The 18,943-nt window shown below is 42.4% G+C and overlaps 1 protein-coding gene across 1 annotated transcript in view; it reads left to right on the top strand.

Moving 5' to 3' along the window:
- Positions 1-11,938, top strand: part of LOC122755278 (myeloperoxidase-like) — a 59,492-nt gene extending 47,554 nt beyond the window's left edge. Inside the window, exons 11-15 of the mRNA XM_044003596.1 lie at positions 512-764; positions 5,932-6,102; positions 8,933-9,170; positions 9,690-9,901; positions 11,821-11,938. Of these exons, the coding sequence (XP_043859531.1) occupies positions 512-764; positions 5,932-6,102; positions 8,933-9,170; positions 9,690-9,897 (870 nt within the window). The 3' untranslated portion in view covers positions 9,898-9,901; positions 11,821-11,938. The remainder of the gene's footprint in view (positions 1-511; positions 765-5,931; positions 6,103-8,932; positions 9,171-9,689; positions 9,902-11,820) is intronic.
- Positions 11,939-18,943: the final 7,005 nt, after the last annotated feature.

Here is an 18,943-nt window from a genome sequence, read left to right as displayed (position 1 = left end):
TAGATCCTGAGCTTAAAGGGAAATTAGAGTCTATCTAGTCCATCTTTCTCATTTTACAGTTGAGGAAAGAAAGACCTAAAGAGGTGAAGGTTAAATAGAATTGAAATTTGAACCTACATTCTCTAACTCCAAATTTCCAGTATAATGGACAAGTCATTTCAATTCTTTGTAGCTCATCAATAAAATAAAGAGATTGGATAAAATGTTATATCTGAAAGTATAATCTTTTTTTTTTTGAGGCAATTGGGGTTAAGTGACTTGCCCAGGGTCACACAGCTAGTAAGTGTCAAGTGTCTGAGGCCGGATTTGAACTCAGGTCCTACTGACTCCAGGGCCGGTGCTCTATCCACTGTGCCACCTAGCTGCTCCTCAAAGTATAATCTTATGATAATCTGATGGATTCATTTCTCAGCTGACCAGTAGGGACAGGCCTCAAGCCCAGGTTTCTTGACACAGAATTCTGCCAATTAGCAGAAAACAGATGATTCTCTTCATCTTCATTTCGTTTCAGATCATCAACTTCAGAGACTATTTGCCTTTAGTCCTAGGAAATGAGAAAGAGCAATATATCCCTCCCTACACAGGCTACAATGAGTCTGTGGACCCCTCAGTGGCAAATATTTTCTCGTTGGCTTTCCGATTTGGACACAGCACCATTCCATCCTTCATGTCCCGCTTGAATGAAAAGTTCCAGCCAAATGGTCCAAACTCAATTATCCCTCTCCACCTTACTTTCTTTGCTACCTGGAGGATTATCTTGGAAGGTAAGTCTAGACTTATGAGTAATATGGGAGATGAAGCAAAGGTGTGGAAAGGATCTGACATAAAAAGAAAAGAAACAAGCATTTATCGGGTGTCTACTATGTGCCAGGCACTGGGCTAAGAGCTTTACAAATATCCCATTGGATCCTCACAACAATCTTGTGAGGTTGGTGCTATTATGATTTCCATTTTACAGTTGAGGAAACTGAGACAGAAGTTAAGTGATTTGCTCAGGGTTATGCAACTAGTAAGCACCAGAAATCATATTTGAACTCAAGTTTTCCTGACTCAGGCCCAGTGCTGAATAGATTTGACCTTTTCAGTTTACAAAGGCAAATGTTCTCATGGCATAGCGGAAAGAACATTAGATTTGGAATCATGCGACCCAAGTTAGGGTTCTTGGTTTGCCATTTAACTGCAAGCTTTGGGCAAGTTACTAAGCCTCTCTGGGCTTCAGTGTCCTACAGGACCTCTGAGCCCCCTTCAAGCTCTAAATTCTAGGATAAGTAAAATCTATAAAGCCTTGATTGATGATAGGGCTATAGAGTTAGAGCTGCGAAGAACTTTGGAGTTCATTTAGTCCAGTCCATTCATTTTGCAGATAAAAATACTAAGGCCTAGAGAGATGAGCTGACTTGTCTAAGGTCAAATAGAAATTTGGTCTCCTGATTGCACTGTGTAAGTACTGGTCTGGAAGGAAATAGATTTTTAAAAAGGGACATATCTCTGAATGATAGAACAATGTTTAACTCTTGAGAGAAGTGAGGATATACTCATCTTTTAAAGGCTGAAGGCAGGGAAGAGTCACCTTACCCTCCTACACTCTCACCTCAAGGCCTCTTTTGGCAATAGAATTTTGGGATAGCTGGGCCAAGGATCTGATTCATCAAGGTGACTCCCATTTTTCTTTGTAAGGTATATATCCTAAAGTTCCCTTGGCTAACTTCATTATTTATTCTAGTAAATCTTTATTTATTTACTCATCTATTTACTTATTTACTCATCTACTAATCCATCAATCAATTAATTTGTTCATTCATCTATTTATTTATTTTGCAGGGCGATGGGGGTTAAGTGACTTGCCCAGGGTCACACAGCTCCTAAGTGTCAAGTGTCTGAGGCTGGATTTGAACTCAGGTTCTCCTGAATCCAGGGCCGGTGCTTTATCCACTGCATCACTTAGCTGCCCCCTGTTCTAGTAAATCTTACAGGATGTTAGCCTGACCAAGAGATTCCTAGGACATGAGAGGGGATAACATTTCCTAGAATCCTTGTCAGGCAGAATCATAGAAGGTCAGAGCAGTAAGGGACTGTAGGGAGCATGTAATATAACTGCCTCATTTTGTAGAAGAGGAAATCTGAAGAGAGATGAAGAATTGCTCAATGACACATAGCTAGCCAATTCCAGAGTTGGTACTATCTCTTGCTCTGAGTTCAGGGTTGTTTCTGCTAATATAACTTGTCCATCTGACTTTCAAGGACCTTTTTATTCTGTCTCCATTTTACCTATTAGACCCTGTTTTAAAATAGTAGTCTGTGTGGTATAGTGGAAAGAACTACTGGTCTCAGTTTCCTTCTCTGTCAAAAGTAGAGGGTCAGATGAATTGAGATCCATTGGCTGCCATTCACCATTCCATGAAATCAATATCTCAGATGAGGGCAGATTTGTAATTGCTTAGAAAGAAATGACTCTTCATCTTGCTGCTAACTGGTTTAAAAGAGATTCACGTTGTCAATGGAACTGAAGTTTGAGTCATTCAACAATTTCTTGTCCACTCAGCTAATCCATGTCTCCGACCGCTCATTGTTCTAGGGAGCGATAAGAGGCCTTTCTCCTTGTGTGGACTTGGCCAGGATTTCCCATTTGGTTAGCCCATTTGCCAGGTCAGCAGTTCTATTTGATGACCCAAGCCTTATATCACCCTAGCCAGTAGCTATGATGAGTATCATCATCCTTCATATAGAAAGATGGTGTTATTGACCCATGTCTTTCAGGCCTGTGCTCTCCAGGCTGTTTCCAGCCTTTGGGGAGGTAAGACATTTACATATTTGAAGTCTGTCAGACTTGTAGTCTTCAGCACCCACCTGGGAGAGGGCTGGCCTATCTGGGGTGAGAGCTATTTTCTGAGTGTCAGAGCATGGGACAGAGCAAACTGGCTTGTAGAGCTAATGGGCACCCAGTGTCTTTTTAAGATTTACTGATCAACTGATCGATTGAAAAGCATTTCTCCAGTGTCTTGGATATGTCAGGCACTGCGCTAAATCCTAGGGCTACAGTAACAACAAAGAAATAGTCTATGCCCTCAGAGTTTACATTCTGCCAGGAGAGCAAAGGCGTTTCTAAATAATTATATACAAAATAAAGGATTATGGAAAGGGGACAGAATCTGTATTTTCACTGATCAGAAGAGGAAATTCCTTTTACCAATGTAGGTCAGAATCTTTTATGAAATATATAGACTTAGAGGGGCAGCTAGGTGGTGTAGTGGATAAAGCACTGGTCCTGAATTCAGAAGGACCTGAGTTCAAATCTAGCCTCAGACACTTGACACTCACTAGCTGTGTGACCCTTAACCCCCATTGCCTCGAAAAACAAACAAACAAACAAACAAACAAATATATAGACTTAGAGAACTGTCTGGGACCCCAAGAGGTTGAATGATTATCCAGGGTCACACAGACAGTCTGTTTTAGAGGAGAGACTTGAACCCAGGTCTTTCTGATCCTGGGACCAGCTCTCTGATCACTATGCTATGTTGTCTTTCACTATATAAAATAAATGCAAAGTATTTTTTTTTTTAGGAAGGGAGAAAAGGTGCTTTCAGGGGTATTCTGGAAAGATTTTATGTGGAAGGCAATGAGTTTTGTGAAGTGTTAGAAGTGAGGAGGGAGTGCCGTTCAGGCATGGGGGAAAGTCAGTGCAAAAGCTGGGAGGTGGGAGATGGAGTGTTCTATTGGAGAAATAATAAGAAAGCCCCTTTGGCTGAACCATAGAGTGACTGAAGGAGAGTAATGAAGAATAAGTCTGAAAAGTTGCTTTGGCACCAGACTGTGAGGGGATTTATATGCCAATGTTTTTATTTGATCTGAGAGGCACTAGAGAAGAGCCTTCTTAATAAGCAGGGAATCTGGATGCCTGATAGCTATGTCTATTCCTACTCATGTACGGCTAAGGAGTGTGTATTGTATCCTATGAAGGCCTAATCAGGAGCTTCTGAAGGTGTTTGAGTGGAGGAGGAGCATGGTCAGAATTATCGGTCCATTAGGAACCTGCACAGGAGGACTGTGTATTCCAGAATCACTGCCCCTCCTCCCCAAGCCTCCAAGTGAACAAAGATGAGAAAATAGTGACTAAAACACGGTCCAGGGCTGGAGGTTAGAGGGATAGGGGGAACAAGGAGCCTTTGTGTCTCTCCCTAAAATTAACTGCCTTACTCCTGCTAAGGACACACACAAAGGGGGAGGAATTGGAGGCAGAGACCAGGCAAGCTGTCATGGAGGACTGAATGAGGTTGGTAGTAATATGAGTAGAGAAGAAGGGAGAAATATAAAAAAGATTATGGAAAAAAGGATTGAATGTGGCCTGCTGGGCTTGTAGGAGGGAGAGACTTGGGTTTGACTCCTACCTCTGATACTAGATAGATGACTTCGACCAATACACTTAACATTCTGAATTTTGATTTCCTCATCTGAAAAATGCCTTTGATGTCTCATAGGGGGTATTGTGAGGCTCAGATGTATCTAAAGTACTTTGCCAACCTTACATCTATCTGTACAGATTAATTATTTTTCGTGTCAGTTGATTGAATGTAAGAGGTTAGGGAGATGGAAATATCTTAGACAAATGGGATTTACTAAGAAGATGCTAATGCTTGCAATAGAAAAAAGGAAAGTTGAAAGGGAAGGGCAAATTTGGGGAGGGAGCATTATATGGTCAGTCTTAGGTATGTTGAGTTTGAAGTACTTAGGAGAAATCCAGGTAGGCATCCAGGCAGTTAGAAATGCAAGATGGAGGGGCGGCTAGGTGGCGCAGTGGATAAAGCACCGGCCTTGGATTCAGGAGTACCTGAGTTCAAATCCAGCCTCAGACACTTGACTTACTAGCTGTGTGATCCTGGGCAAGTCACTTAACCTCCATTGCCCAGCAAAAAAAAAGAAAAAAAAAAGAAATGCAAGATGGAACTCAGGAGTTATCTGCATAATGGTGATAATCAGATTTATGGGAGCAGATGATGCTCACCAAGAGTAAGAGTTTTGGAAGGGAAAGATGATATGGAGTCAGAGGGCTTAGGGGATTCCCATACTTAATAGGTGGGGAGAACTTGCCCAAGATCCCCCACTGATCTGAATAACTGACAACTGGAAGCCAGGTTTAGTGTATGCCTTCCTATGTTATAGTGTTTCTCTGGTGCTTACATTCTAGTACCCAGCATTAGAAAGTTGCTAGTCCCACTGTGTGCTAAGTGTTGGTCAAACCACCTCTTTGTCTTAAGATTTTTTTTTTTGGTGAGGCACTTGGGGTTAAGTGACTTGCCTAGGGTCACACAGCTAGTAAGTGTCAAGGGTCTGAGGTCGGATTTGAACTCAGGTCTTTCTGAATCCAGGGCCAGTGCTCTATTCACTGCGCCACCTAGCTGCCCCTCAAACCACCTCTTTGGATGCCATGTTTTGGGAAGGATATTGATAAGCTGGAATGTCCAGAGGAGGGCGACCAAAATGGCAACAGGACTTGAGTTCATGCCAAATGAGTATCATTTGATGAACTATGGATGCTTAGCCTGAAAAAGAAAATAATAGGGAGAGTAGGTTACTTGTTACTTGTTCTCTGGCATTTGAAGGATTTTCATGTGGAGAGTGATTAAACTAGTTCTTCTTGGCCCTAGAGGGAAGAACCAGGAGCAGTGTATACAACTTACAGAGAAATACTTTTAGGTTTGATGTAAAGAAAAACTTCCTAACAATTAGAGTTGTCTACAAATGAAATGGAAGCAGTAGGTTCCACCTGCTTGCATGGTTAGATGACCACTCTGGGGGTATACTATAGAGGAGATTCTTGTTTAGGATGGGGCTAGATGGCTCCAGAACCCACTCCTAACTCTGAGATTCTGTGATTCTATTTGGTACCTTCCCCTACATATATAAAATCTAGTGGTGTTTCCCTTTTTTCAGGAGGCATTGATCCAGTTCTCCGAGGACTACTCATCAACCCATCCAAGTTGTTGAAGCAGAATGCAATCCTGAATGAAGAAGTCCAAGAGCGGCTGTTTAAACAGACTGAGGTCATGGGCTTAGATCTGGCTGCTATCAATATGCAAAGAGGAAGAGATCATGGCATCCCAGGTATGTCCCTCCTGCCCCTATTGCCCTAAGAAGGCGGACATGCTGCCAAGTCACAAAAAGGACGAGGGGTCTTGGGGTGGGATCTTAAGCCAATGATAGGCATGGCAGATCAGAATAAATGACCCACCATCTAAACTAGGGATCAACATATGTCAGCATACACTGTTCCTTTCTGATTTGCATAAATGATGCATCTCTAGGGGTTGTACGGAATGGAAGGAGTCTTGATGAGTTTTGTAATGAAACCTCTGACTCTTAGAGTCTCAGGAAAGGGATGCAGACAGTTGCTTTGACTGAGCAAGGGGAAGAGAGATTTGCCTGTTCCTTGTGTGCCAGCAGGAGGTCCTCTGACTCCAAACCCAGTGCTCATTCTGCTAATATCATGTTGCCTCCTAGATAGTAGCCTCTTAGCTAGAAGGAACCTTTAAGGTCAGCTAGTTCAGAGGCCAACAAACTATGGCTTCTAGAGACAAGTATGCCTCCTCTCTTCCCTATCTTTTACAGCCCAAGAGCTAAGCCTTAGGCTGTATAATTTGCCAGCCCTTGGGTTGAATCTGACCCTTGCATTTTACAGATGAGAAAACAGAGGTCAAGAGAAATTAAGTTATTTGCTCAAAGTTAAATGGTAGTAGTAAAGAGTAGAGCCAGAATTTGAATCCTGTACCTCTGACTCCAAATCTAGCACTCTTTCTACTATACCAAGGGATAACATCATTCTCAGTGGATCCTGGATTAAGTAGAATGAATTAATGTCAATTGGCAAGTATTTATTAAGCACCTATTATGTGCAAGGCACTTGGGATACAAACATAAAAGTGAGATAGTTCCTGGCCTCAAGGAGCTTACATTCCCTTGGTTTTTTTTTTTTAGACAAGATTCCACAGACAGATCCATTGTTTTAAAAGAATCAACCGGGCAGCTAGGTGGCGCAGTGGATAAAGCATTGGCCCTGGATTCAGGAGGACCTGAGTTCAAATCCAGCCTCAGACACTTACTAGCTGTGTGACCCTGGGCAAGTCACTTAACCCCCATTGCCCTGCAAAACAAACAAACAAACAAACAAACAAAAAACAACAACAAAAGAATCGACCCTGGAACGAATCTGACCCACTCAGTACACACTTGCTTAGATTCTAGGGTTTGTTTCCTGGCATTTAAAATTTTTATATCATCACAAAACATAGAAAAAATGCCCAATAATGTAAGAAAATCCATTTGTGAAGGGAAACAGGTAGCCAGAGAAGAAACAGTCATAAAGCCTCTCTTGCATTACACAGAAAGGATTGGAGAAAATGAGGTGATGCGGCCATGAAGAAAGAGGGAGAGATTTTTTTAAAATAGTAAAATAAAAAATAGTAAAATAGGGGGCAGCTAGGTGGCGCAGTGGATAAAGCACCGGCCCTGGATTCAGGAGTACCTGAGTTCAAATCCGGCCTCAGACACTTGACACTTACTAGCTGTGTGACCCTGGGCAAGTCACTTAACCCCCATTGCCCCGCAAAAAAAAAAATAGTAAAATAATTTTTTTAAATGGTGGAAAGGAAGAAAAGTGAGAAAAAAGATACTTTCTGAAGACATCTTTCAGCTGTTCAAAAAAGGCAGTTTTCAAAGGGGAGTTTCCTTTTTTAATAAGTGAAGATTTTGTAGTGATTGCCACTGGAATTCAGGTTGGCACCTTCTTTCAATGTATAATCTTAGACAGTTGCCTACTACAGAGATGTTGAGTGACTTACTCCAAGGGGACACAGTTAGTATCTGTCAGAAACCGGTCTGGAACCTAGGTCTTTCTAGCCTCAAAGTCAGCTCTCTATTGACTATACCTCTACTATACTCTGACTCTTGAAAAAAATAATAGTTTATAAATTGAATCCATTAGTCCTGAAGGAATAGAGTGCAGTGGGTATGGACATGCCTGAGGAATTATAAATTTGGGGGAATGATCAAATGCCCGAAGAATTGGGGACACTCAAATGCTGCTGTGAGTGACCATAACTTCCCTCTCCTTCCATGGTGGCCAAAGGACTAGAGCTGGAAGTAAGGTCACAGGGTGCCTCCTGTCCCTTCACTATACTTGTTCATTCTATTCTTTTTTGTCTTACTTTATCCTTCAATATTTCCCTTGCTCCTTACTTCTAAGGGACTTTGAGCTGGAAACATTGGAGGTGAAGTGTTGAAGTGTGATTTACCTTGGGCCTAAAGCCCTCTCTGAGAAGGAGCTTGGGAACAGAGGTGAATCCAGGAAGATATTATTATTTTTTTAAATTTGAAGTATATGTTTATTGATAGCTTCTGTTTTCATATGACCTTCATTTCTGAATATAACTGTCCCCCATGCAGAGAGCTGTAGTTCATAATTAAAGTGAGAAAAAAAAAGCTCAGCAAAACTAACAGATCAATGTAATCTGATGGTATATACAATGTTCCACCCCCATAGACCCTCTGCTCCACTTCTACAAAGGAGGAAGATATATTTTCTGATGTCTTCTTTAAGGTCTTGCTTGATCATAATCATCATTCAGTGTTTTTCTTCTTTCTATTTACATTATTGTAGTCATTGTGAAGAGATGAGTTTTGATGAAAAGGACAGATTGATGGAAAAGGGTTAGGAGGATCTTCCAGTTTTGGGGGGTCATGGGAGAATGGGGTTGGGGCTTATGTGCAAAAGAGTCTCAGCGTCAGAAATAAGCTAGCCTCCTGTGTGAGATAGGAAGCATCCATAGGCTTGACTGGAGTGGCCTGGGGATGGGAGAAGAGTGATTTGGTGAATAAAGGTGGGGCAGAAAGGGTGTTGAGGCAGTTGCTCAATCATCTTTCCGTGGTATTATTGCAGGGTACAATGCTTGGAGACGGTTTTGTGGTCTCTCAGAGCCCCAGACCGTAGAGGAACTTGGAGATGTTCTCCAGAATATAGAATTGGCTGAGAAATTACTGGCCCTGTATGGGACAGCAGACAACATTGACCTGTGGATTGGGGGTCTGACTGAGCCTTTTGTTCCTGATGGAAGAGTGGGACCTCTCCTTTCCTGTCTGATTGGCCGACAGTTTCAGCAGACTCGAGATGGGGACAGGTGGGATTCAAATCCAAGTCTTTGTGGCTCCAAGCCTAGCATTCTACTCATGATGCAAAGTTTTCTAATTCTGGAATGTTGAGTAAATGTCACAGCTGGGTCTGTGGTCTTAAAGTAAAACTGTAGAGCCCAGCCGAAAGAAGAAGTGGGTAGTGGGGTCAGGAACAGGACTTGAAAGAGGAGCTTGGGCACCCTCAGAGACTGACTGGTAAGGACATCAAGTACAATGTGGCAGAAAGGTATTACCTCCCTGAATGATTCTGCTGCTAAGAGCAAGCCTTAATTTTTAGGTGCATGAATGAGACTCTAGCTTCCTCTTCTAACCAGGAACGAATAGAGTAGAGAAGGATGAGTGTCACAGGGAGAAAGCAGATGGGTACAGATAAGCTGGTTGACATTCCTTGGGAATTATGCCTAGATGAAACCCTATCTTCCGCCATGCATAGTATATACTCAGAGGGAGAACTGTTGAAATGAAGGTTGTATTCTTGACTGGCCAATTTCTCTCCATCTCTGCAGGTTTTGGTGGGAGAATCCGGGGGTTTTCACAGAAGAGCAGGTAGAATCCTTGAAAAATGTTTCCTTGTCTCTCTTGTTCTGTCACAACACCCACCTTTCTGAAGTCCCCATGGATGTGTTTAAAGTCAACAACTATCCTGAAGACTTTATAAATTGTGCAGAGTTTGGAAAGCTTGATTTGTCTCCCTGGAAAGTCCCAATCGAATAGAAAGGTAAGACTTATGTTTCTCTCATCCTTGTCCCCTGACTCACTTTGTCCTGATATCCTTCTTGCTTCCAGTGACCCCAAAATGTTCCAATCAGTGCCAGTGGACTGGAACAGAGTCATTTGGATAAAACCTTAGAGGTTACCTAATTCAACTTCCTCATTTGATAAAAGGAAGTGAGTTGCCCAAAGTCATACGGTAAAGTGGTAGCAGAGAGAAGACTGGAACTCGCTTCTTATGAGTCCTAAGAGTGAGGCATTTTCACAGTAGTGGGAAGAGCATTGGCCTGGAGGTCAGGACAGATTTGGGCTTTAAACAATCAATCAATCAATCAACAGTATTTGTTAAATGCCTTCTCTATGCCAGGCACTATGGTATGGGCTCATAGTTACAAGGACAGAATAAAATAATTCCCACTTGCCAAAAGCTTATATTCTAGTGTAGGGGTTCTTTACCTTTTTTGTTTCACAGAATTCCTTGGATGTCTGGGGATATCTATAGTCCTCTTCTCAGAATATTTTTTAAATACATAGAATTATAAAGGAAACGTTGAAATTTTATTTTATTTTTTCCCATACAAGTCCATGGATCCCTTGAAATCTACCCACAGATCCTCTGTGAATCCCAGGTTTGATAATTTCTGTTCTAATGTGACATTTCAAATCAAATTGACCAGTTGTGTGACCTTGGGCAAATCACTTAAATTCTCTGAGGTATAGTTTTCTCATCTGTAAAATGGGACTCTACCTACTTACCTGGATTGTTGTGAGAAAAGCATTTTACATACCTCAAAGCACTATCTAAATATGAGCTAATAATATTATTAAACCATATTGTAGTTTACCTACCTTTTGGTTTTCCTGAGACCAGTGATATTCTCCTTAATTACTTGGTTGTTGACACTTACTTTTGTTGTTGTATTTACTTTTTTCTTTAAAGGAAAAAGCTGTAAAGCCCTTTGAAATTTCAATACTTAACCATATCCTGGGTTTTGAGAAGAAGGCAGCTGGTGCTGTGCCTTAGGCTGAGGCATGGTTGTTTTCAGCATAGAATCAGCTGCTATTGAGAGTTGAATCACAGGCATAGGATTAGGAAATTGGATAGTTTCTTGGCTTCTCCTGAAAGATCCTTATTAAGTTTGGTATAAATTACCAGGCCAGAAGACAAATATCCATTGAAATAAAAGGCATCAACAGCAACACATTTTCAAAGCCAAATAGGATGGTTAGATTGGCTTCCATTTTTTGGATTGTCCATGCCATCGTTCTCTCCCATTGGCTTCAATTTTTGCTGTTTGTTTCCATGAAACACCAGTGCTGATAGACTCTTCTTGTCCTTGCTGTCTTCTTGCTTCCAGGGCAGGAATACTAAACAGTGCTTGGAGATCCATAGAATGAGTCTTCTTTGTTGTGGTGGTTTAGTCAATTTCAGTCTTGTATGATTCATCATGGCCCCCTTTTGGGGTTTTCTTGGCAGAGGTACTGGAGTGGTTTGCCATTTCCTTCTCCAGCTCCTTTTACAGATGAGAAAACTGAGGCAATTGCCCAGGTTCACACAGCTAGTCAGTGTCTGAGGCCAGATTAGGCGAGTCTTTCTGGCTCTAAGCCTGGTGCTTTATCTGCTGTGCAATTTAACTGTCCTTGAGAGCCTTCTACCCCACTCCCAGTTGTCTTCCTTTCTCAGAGGGGCTTCATGGTCAGTTTCTTCCCATCAATACTGCCAAGTTCAGCTTATTTTAAACACATTGGGCACTGAACTGTAATATTTTGAACTGTGACTAACAAGATCCATATTTACACAGTTTGTGAATCCTGCTATAGTTCTTTCTCCTAACAGCTCCCTGTTTTTCTTTGAAGACTAATCCAGAATGTCCACGATTCACTCTCTACTTGGTATTTATGTATTGCTTTGTTCTCTTCTCCCAGGGCATCTTAGGAGTTTTCTTCAGCAGCAGGATCCTGGCATCTCTTTGGATAAGTGATGGAGGCCAAGAGGCAAGGAAAACTCAGGGCTCTTCTGGCCCAGAACCCAGCAGATGCTCCCTTCCCCTTTAATTTCAGCAGCTCTTAGCCTGTGGTCCATAATGGAGCTTTTTGTTTGTTTTGTTTTTTGTTTTGTTTTTTTTTGGTGGGGCAATGGGGGTTAAGTGACTTGCCCAGGGTCACACAGCTAGTAAGTGTCAAGTGTCTGAGGTCAGATTTGAACTCAGGTACTCCTGAATCCAGGGCCAGTGCTTTATCCACTGTGCCAGGTAGCTGCCTCCTATAAGGGATCTTTTAAAGGACCTTCAGCCACCTGTAGTATGGGTATTTACAACAGAGCAAGGTCTATGCCTTTGTTTCAGTTATGGACATTAGCTCTGGAGCAGCCATGTGGACATTAGCACCTGTTGTCTGGGAGGAAGACATACAACCCATTTTCAGGAGTTTAAAGGATCTGTTGCAAGGATACTCAGGTAATTCAGGCCTGCAGCACATCTCTCAGAGATGATGGAAGAAGACTGTCTCAGTGACATCACAACCCTGCCCTTGGGTGTGTGCAGGATCTGGGCAGCTGACTGAAGCATCACCACCTTCCAAGCGACCCATGTCATCCGCCCTATTCAGACATCTAACGTGTTCCCTAGCAAAGGCCTCTGCTTGTCGCTGAAGGCCCTTCTCAGGATGGCTCCCACCTTCCTTTCCAGCACCTTACCAGTTCTACCTTTCAGAACACTGTGTCAAATTTGACTGGTCGTGTTTGTTACAAGGGTTTTGCTTTGCTTAGCTTTGCTTGTTTGCTTTCTTTTTTTTTTAATGGCGGGGAGGGGTGGAGGAGGGAGAGAAAATAGATATTTGTTTAAGAAAAATATTAAATTAAATAAAAAACATAAAATCAATTTTTGTTCTTCATGCATTCTTCATGTTAGTCAAACTGGCATGCTAGCTGTTCCTTGAACATGACATTCCTTTTCCTGCCTTTACACAGGTTGCCCCTCCCCCAAGTCTGGAAGGCCTTCTCTCTCTTTCCTTCTCCCTCCTCCCTCTCCCTCTTCCTCCTTTTTCCCCTCCTCCCCCTCTCTTCTCTCTCCCTTCTCCCTCTCCCTCTTCCTCCTCCCTATCTCTCCTATCTCTCCCTTCTCCCCCTCTATTCTCTCTCTCTCCTCCCTCTTTTCTTTCAAAGCATTGCCTATATGCCCCTGCTCTTTATTGGTACCTTTCCTGATCCCATACTCAGGTTTCAGTGTTCTCTAGCTCCTGAAACTCTGATGATGGTGGTGGTGGTGGTAGTGGTTGTTCAGTTGTGTCTGACTCTTTGTGACCCCATCTGGGGTTTTCTTGGCAAAGACACTGGAGGGGTTTGCCATTTTCTTCCCCAGCTCATTTTACAGATGAACAAACTGAGGCAAACAGTGTTAATTGACTTGCCCAGGGTCACACAGCTTAAGTAAGGGTCTGAGGCCAGATTTGAACTCAGGGAAATGAGTCTTCCTGACTTCAGCAAGCTGCCTATAATAATAATAGCAGCAGCTAACATTTATATATTTAAATGCTTTAAGGTTGGAAAAGCACTTTGCAGACATTGCCTTATTTTAGGTGCTGTTATAATCCCCATTTTATAGATGAGGAAACTGAGGCAGGCGGAGATAGTGACTTGCCCAGGGTCCCAGAGATCTGGACTCATGTCTTCCTCACCCCAGGTCCAGCCCTCTGACATGCTCTAGGTATCTGTGCAGATGTTATATGTCTTCCCTCTCATCCCTCTTCCCCACTAGAATGGAAGCTTCATGAGGACAAGGGATGTTTCCTTTATGGCTGTTATGTTTTTGTCTCTGTATCTCTCACATCCAGCACAGGGCACTGCGCACCACTGGTGCCTATGCAACAGAAGGATTTTCTGAAGCTTAATCCTGTTCTGGAAGTGAGAGGCCTTGGGAGGCCTGGAGGGAAAAGTCCCAGGGGTGCCCTTAATTGTTGTACTGCTGCAGGTGCATCTAGAAAGCCGTGCTAGGAGGGGCAGGAAGAAGGCCTGGGGGAAACCCAAGACCTGAGACCTCTCTAAGAGCTCCAGGATCCCATGATGAAATATGTCTATTTCAGTGGAGCTAAGGAAGTTCTTATTAATAGATCTTGTCCTCCCTGATGGATTAATACTCTACTTATATCTAGTTAAAAAAAAAAAACAACCAACATGTTCCCTGAATGCTAAGTAAGGTGCTTTCTTAAGGTTCTTACTAAGGATGAAGCTGACCTCATTCATCCAGGGAAGGATAGAGTTTTGGTAATGGCAGTTTCAGACCCTAGGTAATGGAGTCGGGAAGACTCCTCTCCCTGAGTTCAAATCTGAACTCGGACACTTACTAGCTCTGTGACCCCGGGCAAGTCAACTACCATGGTTTGCCTCAGTTTCTTCACCTGTAAAATGAGCTGCAGAAGGAAATGGCAAACTACTTCAGTATCTCTACCAAGAAAACCCCAGATGGGGTCCCAAAGAGTGAGACTTGACTGAAATGACTAGACAGTGGCAGATAGGTGATCCAGTAGATGGAATGTTGGACTTGGAGCCAGGAAGAACTGACATCAAATCCAGCTTCATTCACTTACTAGCTGTGTGATTCTGAGCAAGTCTCTTAACCATTGTTTGTCTGAATTTCTTTATCTGTAAAATGAGGTTAGTAATAGTACCTGCTTTCCAGAGTTTTTGTGAGGATCAAAGGAGATAATATTTGTAAAGCTCTTTGTTAACCTTAAAGTGCTATATACATGTTAGGCATCATCTCATCTTTTCTCTCTCATCTTTCTCCCACTGTTGCTGGGGATTTCATTGGCATAGGGAGTTCTCAGTGAGAAATTTCTTCAAACAATGCAAATCACCTTCTCTTTAACTTCTAGTCTCACAAAGTTGTCTAGGGCACTCGGAGGGTTAGAGCTTTGCCCACGTCACACAGCTAGTATGTGTCAGAGGAAGGACCTGAACTCGATTTTTCTTGACTTTGATACCAACTCTTCAGCTGCTGCCTTTTAGAAGTCTTTTTTTGTTTCTTTTTGTTTTTTGGCAGAGCAACGAAGGTTAAGTGACTTGCCCAGGGTCACACAGCTAATGTCAAGTGTCTGAGGGTCGGATTTGAACTCAGGTCCTCCTGAATCCAGGGCTGGTGCTTCATCCACTGCGCCACCTACCTGCCCCCTTTTAGAAGTCTTAAAAAGCAAACCCTCTATAACAGAAGCTTATAATGTCTTACATAATACTCTTTCTTGCTCTTTGAATATTGAAGTGTTTATGTTCATGGTGGTTATTAAGTTCATAACTGAAAAGAAAAATTAAAAAATCTTGGAGAGGTATATAAATGTGAATTATTATTCTCTTGACTTCCATTTGGATAGAGGTAGGGGGTGGGGCAGATGAGCTGTAGCTTTGTCTTTGCTCTTTACCCTAAAGCAGGCACTGTGCCTTTCCAGGATGTCAGTGAACACTGTCATGCTTCAAAGTGATTTCTGAGCTGTGTAGAGCTTTTATTAAGAATTCCAGGAAGTCAGAGACTCTTGCATAAGGTGTGAATCATAACCTAATACTTATATAGCTCTTTGGGAAGGGAAAAAAAGGTTTCTAAGCATTTAGATGGATTTTCTCATTGAAGAAGTTGAGTCTGCCAGAAGTCAAATGACTTTTCTATAGTTATGAGGGATAGAAGGGAAGAAGGAAGGAAAGTAGGAAGAATGGAAGGAAATATGGGATAGAGGGGGTAGAGAAGAATAAGAGGGAGGAAAAAAGGAGGATGGGAGGGAGGGAGGGAGAAAGGAAAGATGGGAAGGAGGAGAGGAATAGAGGAAGGGAGGAAGAGGAGAGAGGGAGGAAGGGGGAAGAGAGAAGTAAGGAATAACAAAAGGAGGGAAGGGAAGTAGAGAAGGAGAGAGAGAAGGGAGGGAAGAAGGATAGAAGGAGAAAGAGGAAAGAGGCAGGGAGTAAGGGAAAAATAACATTTGTATAACACTTGAAGGTTTTCAAAAGTATTCTTGATTCATTATTTCATTTGAACTTTACAACAACCCTTTGGTAGGTGTATAGGTATTATTATTCCCATTTCACAGATGAGGAACCAGAGCCTTAGACAGACCAAATTACTGGCCCAAAGTTACATAGCTAGGTGGTGCCAGAGGTTTATTTCCAACCCCTTGAATGTGGAGTACACCTATACTCTGCTTAGCTATCTTTTTCCATGTGAGCACTGAGCTAGCAATACAGTCATCTGTCTAGAACTGGAGTTTTATTACCTGTCTGTGAACTTAAAACAATTTTTTGATCACTGATCTAGAAGCATCAAGGGCGGACTAAAAGCTGCCCTATTACAGTGGTAATGGAGACCAAATCCAGACTCTAAAGTGACCAACTTCCAAAAAGAGGATTTCTGTCTTCAGACAGCCTTTACGAGGAGGCATGGGGCATTCCCAGCACCCCTGCAGTCAACCCACTGGGGTCCCACATAGATATTTGCCTTCCCTGCCTCTGTACAGTGGATAAAATGACAGACTTGGAGTTAGGAAGAGCTGGCTTGGAATCCCTTTTCAGATTCTCACTAATCATAAAGCTCTGATATTTAACCTTTACTACTTTTAGCCTGCTTTTTTTTTTTTTTGGTGAGGCAATTGGGGTTAAGTGACTTGCCCAGGGTCACACAGCTAGTAAGTGTCAAATGTCTGAGGCCAGACCTGAACTCGGGTCCTCCTGACTCAAGGGCCAGTGCTTTATCCACTGTGCAACCTAGCTGCCCCACCTGCTATTATTTTTAAAAATTAAAAACTGTTATTTATTTTAAGAAGTTATTTAACTTCTCAATTTCAGTTTCCTTATCTGTTAAATGAGGATAATGATAGAACCTTCTTTGTGGAGTTATAATGAGATGATCTATTGATCTTCCTTCCTTCCTTCCTTCTTTCCTTCCTTCCCTCCCTCCCTCCCCCCTCATTCTTTCTTTCATCTATTTGAATATATCTATATCTATACAAGTATATCTTTAGCTATCTATATCTATAATGGACAGTTAGGTGGTGTGCTAGATAGAGCACTAGCCCTGGAGTCAGGAAGCTGACTCACCTCAGACACTTACTAGCTGTGTGACCCTGGGGCAAGTCACTTAACCACAATTGCCTTAAACATCTGGGGCCATCTCCAGTTGTCCTGATGTATATCTTGCCACTGAACCCAGATAGCTCTGGAGGAGAGAGTGAGGTTGGTGACCTTGCACAGTCCTCCCTCACTTAAATCACCTCCTGATGTCAAGAACGAACAACTATCTGTCTATCATCTATCTGTGTGTGTGTGTGTGTGTGTGTGTATATATATATATATATATATACTTATATATATGTATATATGTATATATATGTTTGTATATTTATCTATCTGGATCTATCTGAGTATATATCTGTCTATCTAAACTTAAAGATTTATATAAAAGTCACCTCTCCCCTCCACTCTTGTCCCCTTTTTTCCTCTCCCCTCTCCTCTTCTCCCCTCATAGGCCATGGCATCTCTCTAATGATAGAATAGAATATTAAGACCACCTTCTTTAGGCAGATAAGGGATTGACCAGCTAGGATCAAAATCTCTGCTCTTTGGATTTTTTAAAGAACTGGAAGTTTCCAGTTCCAGTGCTATCTCTAGCTGGAACCTAACTCAGCTTGGCAGGATCCCAAAGGAAACAGCTGCTCAGCTGGTAGCATGGGACTTCTTGAAGCCTCCTCCATTGCCTAAAGTATATACTTAAGACATAACTGTTCCATAAAGAAAGGCTCCTGTATAAGATTTAGCAGTGCCTCTTAGAGGAACACTAGGGGGACCTCCACCAAGCAAAGCATGCTGGGAACATGTGTGGAGTGGAGGGGGTGGGGTCTGACCAGAATGTTAGACGTTTGTGCTTTAAAATGATTGCATGTGCTGGGCTAAATCCTCTGCATGTCCACTTGTAATCTGGATATCACAGAGTCTCAGGCACATAATATATTAGAGATGGAAAAAACTTCATGGCAGCTTAATCCAGCCCATACCCTAATGGAATCCCTACTACAACACACCTGACAAGGGGTCCTCTAGCCTGTAGGGGCCAAATTTAATATGAGGAGAGTTAATTGGGTGGCTTGCCGTAATAGTGGGGTTCAGAAAATAATGAGGGACTTCTAGGTCCAAAGTTTCCTCCCTTCCAAACTGCCTTTTTTAGTTATTTCTCCCAGGCCAATAAGAAAGGAGATTAACAACCTCTTTTCCACAAACAAATCAGGTTTTATTAATGGGAATAAAATATATAACAAAGGTGAAATTAATAAAGCCAGTGATAGGGAAATAGGGAAAGAGAAAAATGGGTAAGCTCCCTGGCTCTAGAAAAGACTTACTCAATCCCCAAACTTGCTTCCATCTCAGCTAAAGTTGAAGAGTTGGCCTTGTTTTTATTAACTCACCAACTGGGGTCTGTATTTCTATAGGAGTCATCCGTGCAGCCCCTCTCCAGTCCATTCTCGAAAGCTCACCAGCAGGAAAGAGAGAGCTCCCAGCCTCAGTGTTCTCCTTTTATACTTTTTCTCTCCCTCCCCCAAAAGGGATGTCCTTCAGGTTGCTTGACTGAGATTGGTCCCCCTGGTGATGTCAGTAGTATATGTCACTCAGGGCAGGCCAGGTGTAGCCTATATCTAATTATCTCAAGTAGGTACTTAGTCAGTTACTCAAACAATACTAGATCATTCAGGTGTGACCCCTGGGCATCTGCCAAATTCCATTATTTTATCACAAGCCTCTGCTTGAAGACCTCCAGGTATGGGGAACTCATCACTTGTCTAGGCAGCTCATTCCCTTTTGGCTCAGCTCTGATGGTTAGGGAGTTTTTTCCTGACATCAAACCTAAAATGGGCATCATGGGCAATTTCTACCCAGAGGTCTTGGGTCAAGCACAAGAAGCTTAATCTCTCTCCTGTGTGACGGCCCTTCATATACCTTTTTTTTGTATGTGTGTGAGGCAATTGGGATTAAGTGACTTGCCCAGGGTCACACAGCTAGTAAGTATCAAGTGACTGAGGCTGA

Source organism: Dromiciops gliroides, chromosome 4, assembly GCF_019393635.1.
Source record: "Dromiciops gliroides isolate mDroGli1 chromosome 4, mDroGli1.pri, whole genome shotgun sequence".
NCBI lineage: Eukaryota > Metazoa > Chordata > Mammalia > Microbiotheria > Microbiotheriidae > Dromiciops > Dromiciops gliroides.
This window is presented reverse-complemented; position numbering and strand designations above follow the sequence as displayed.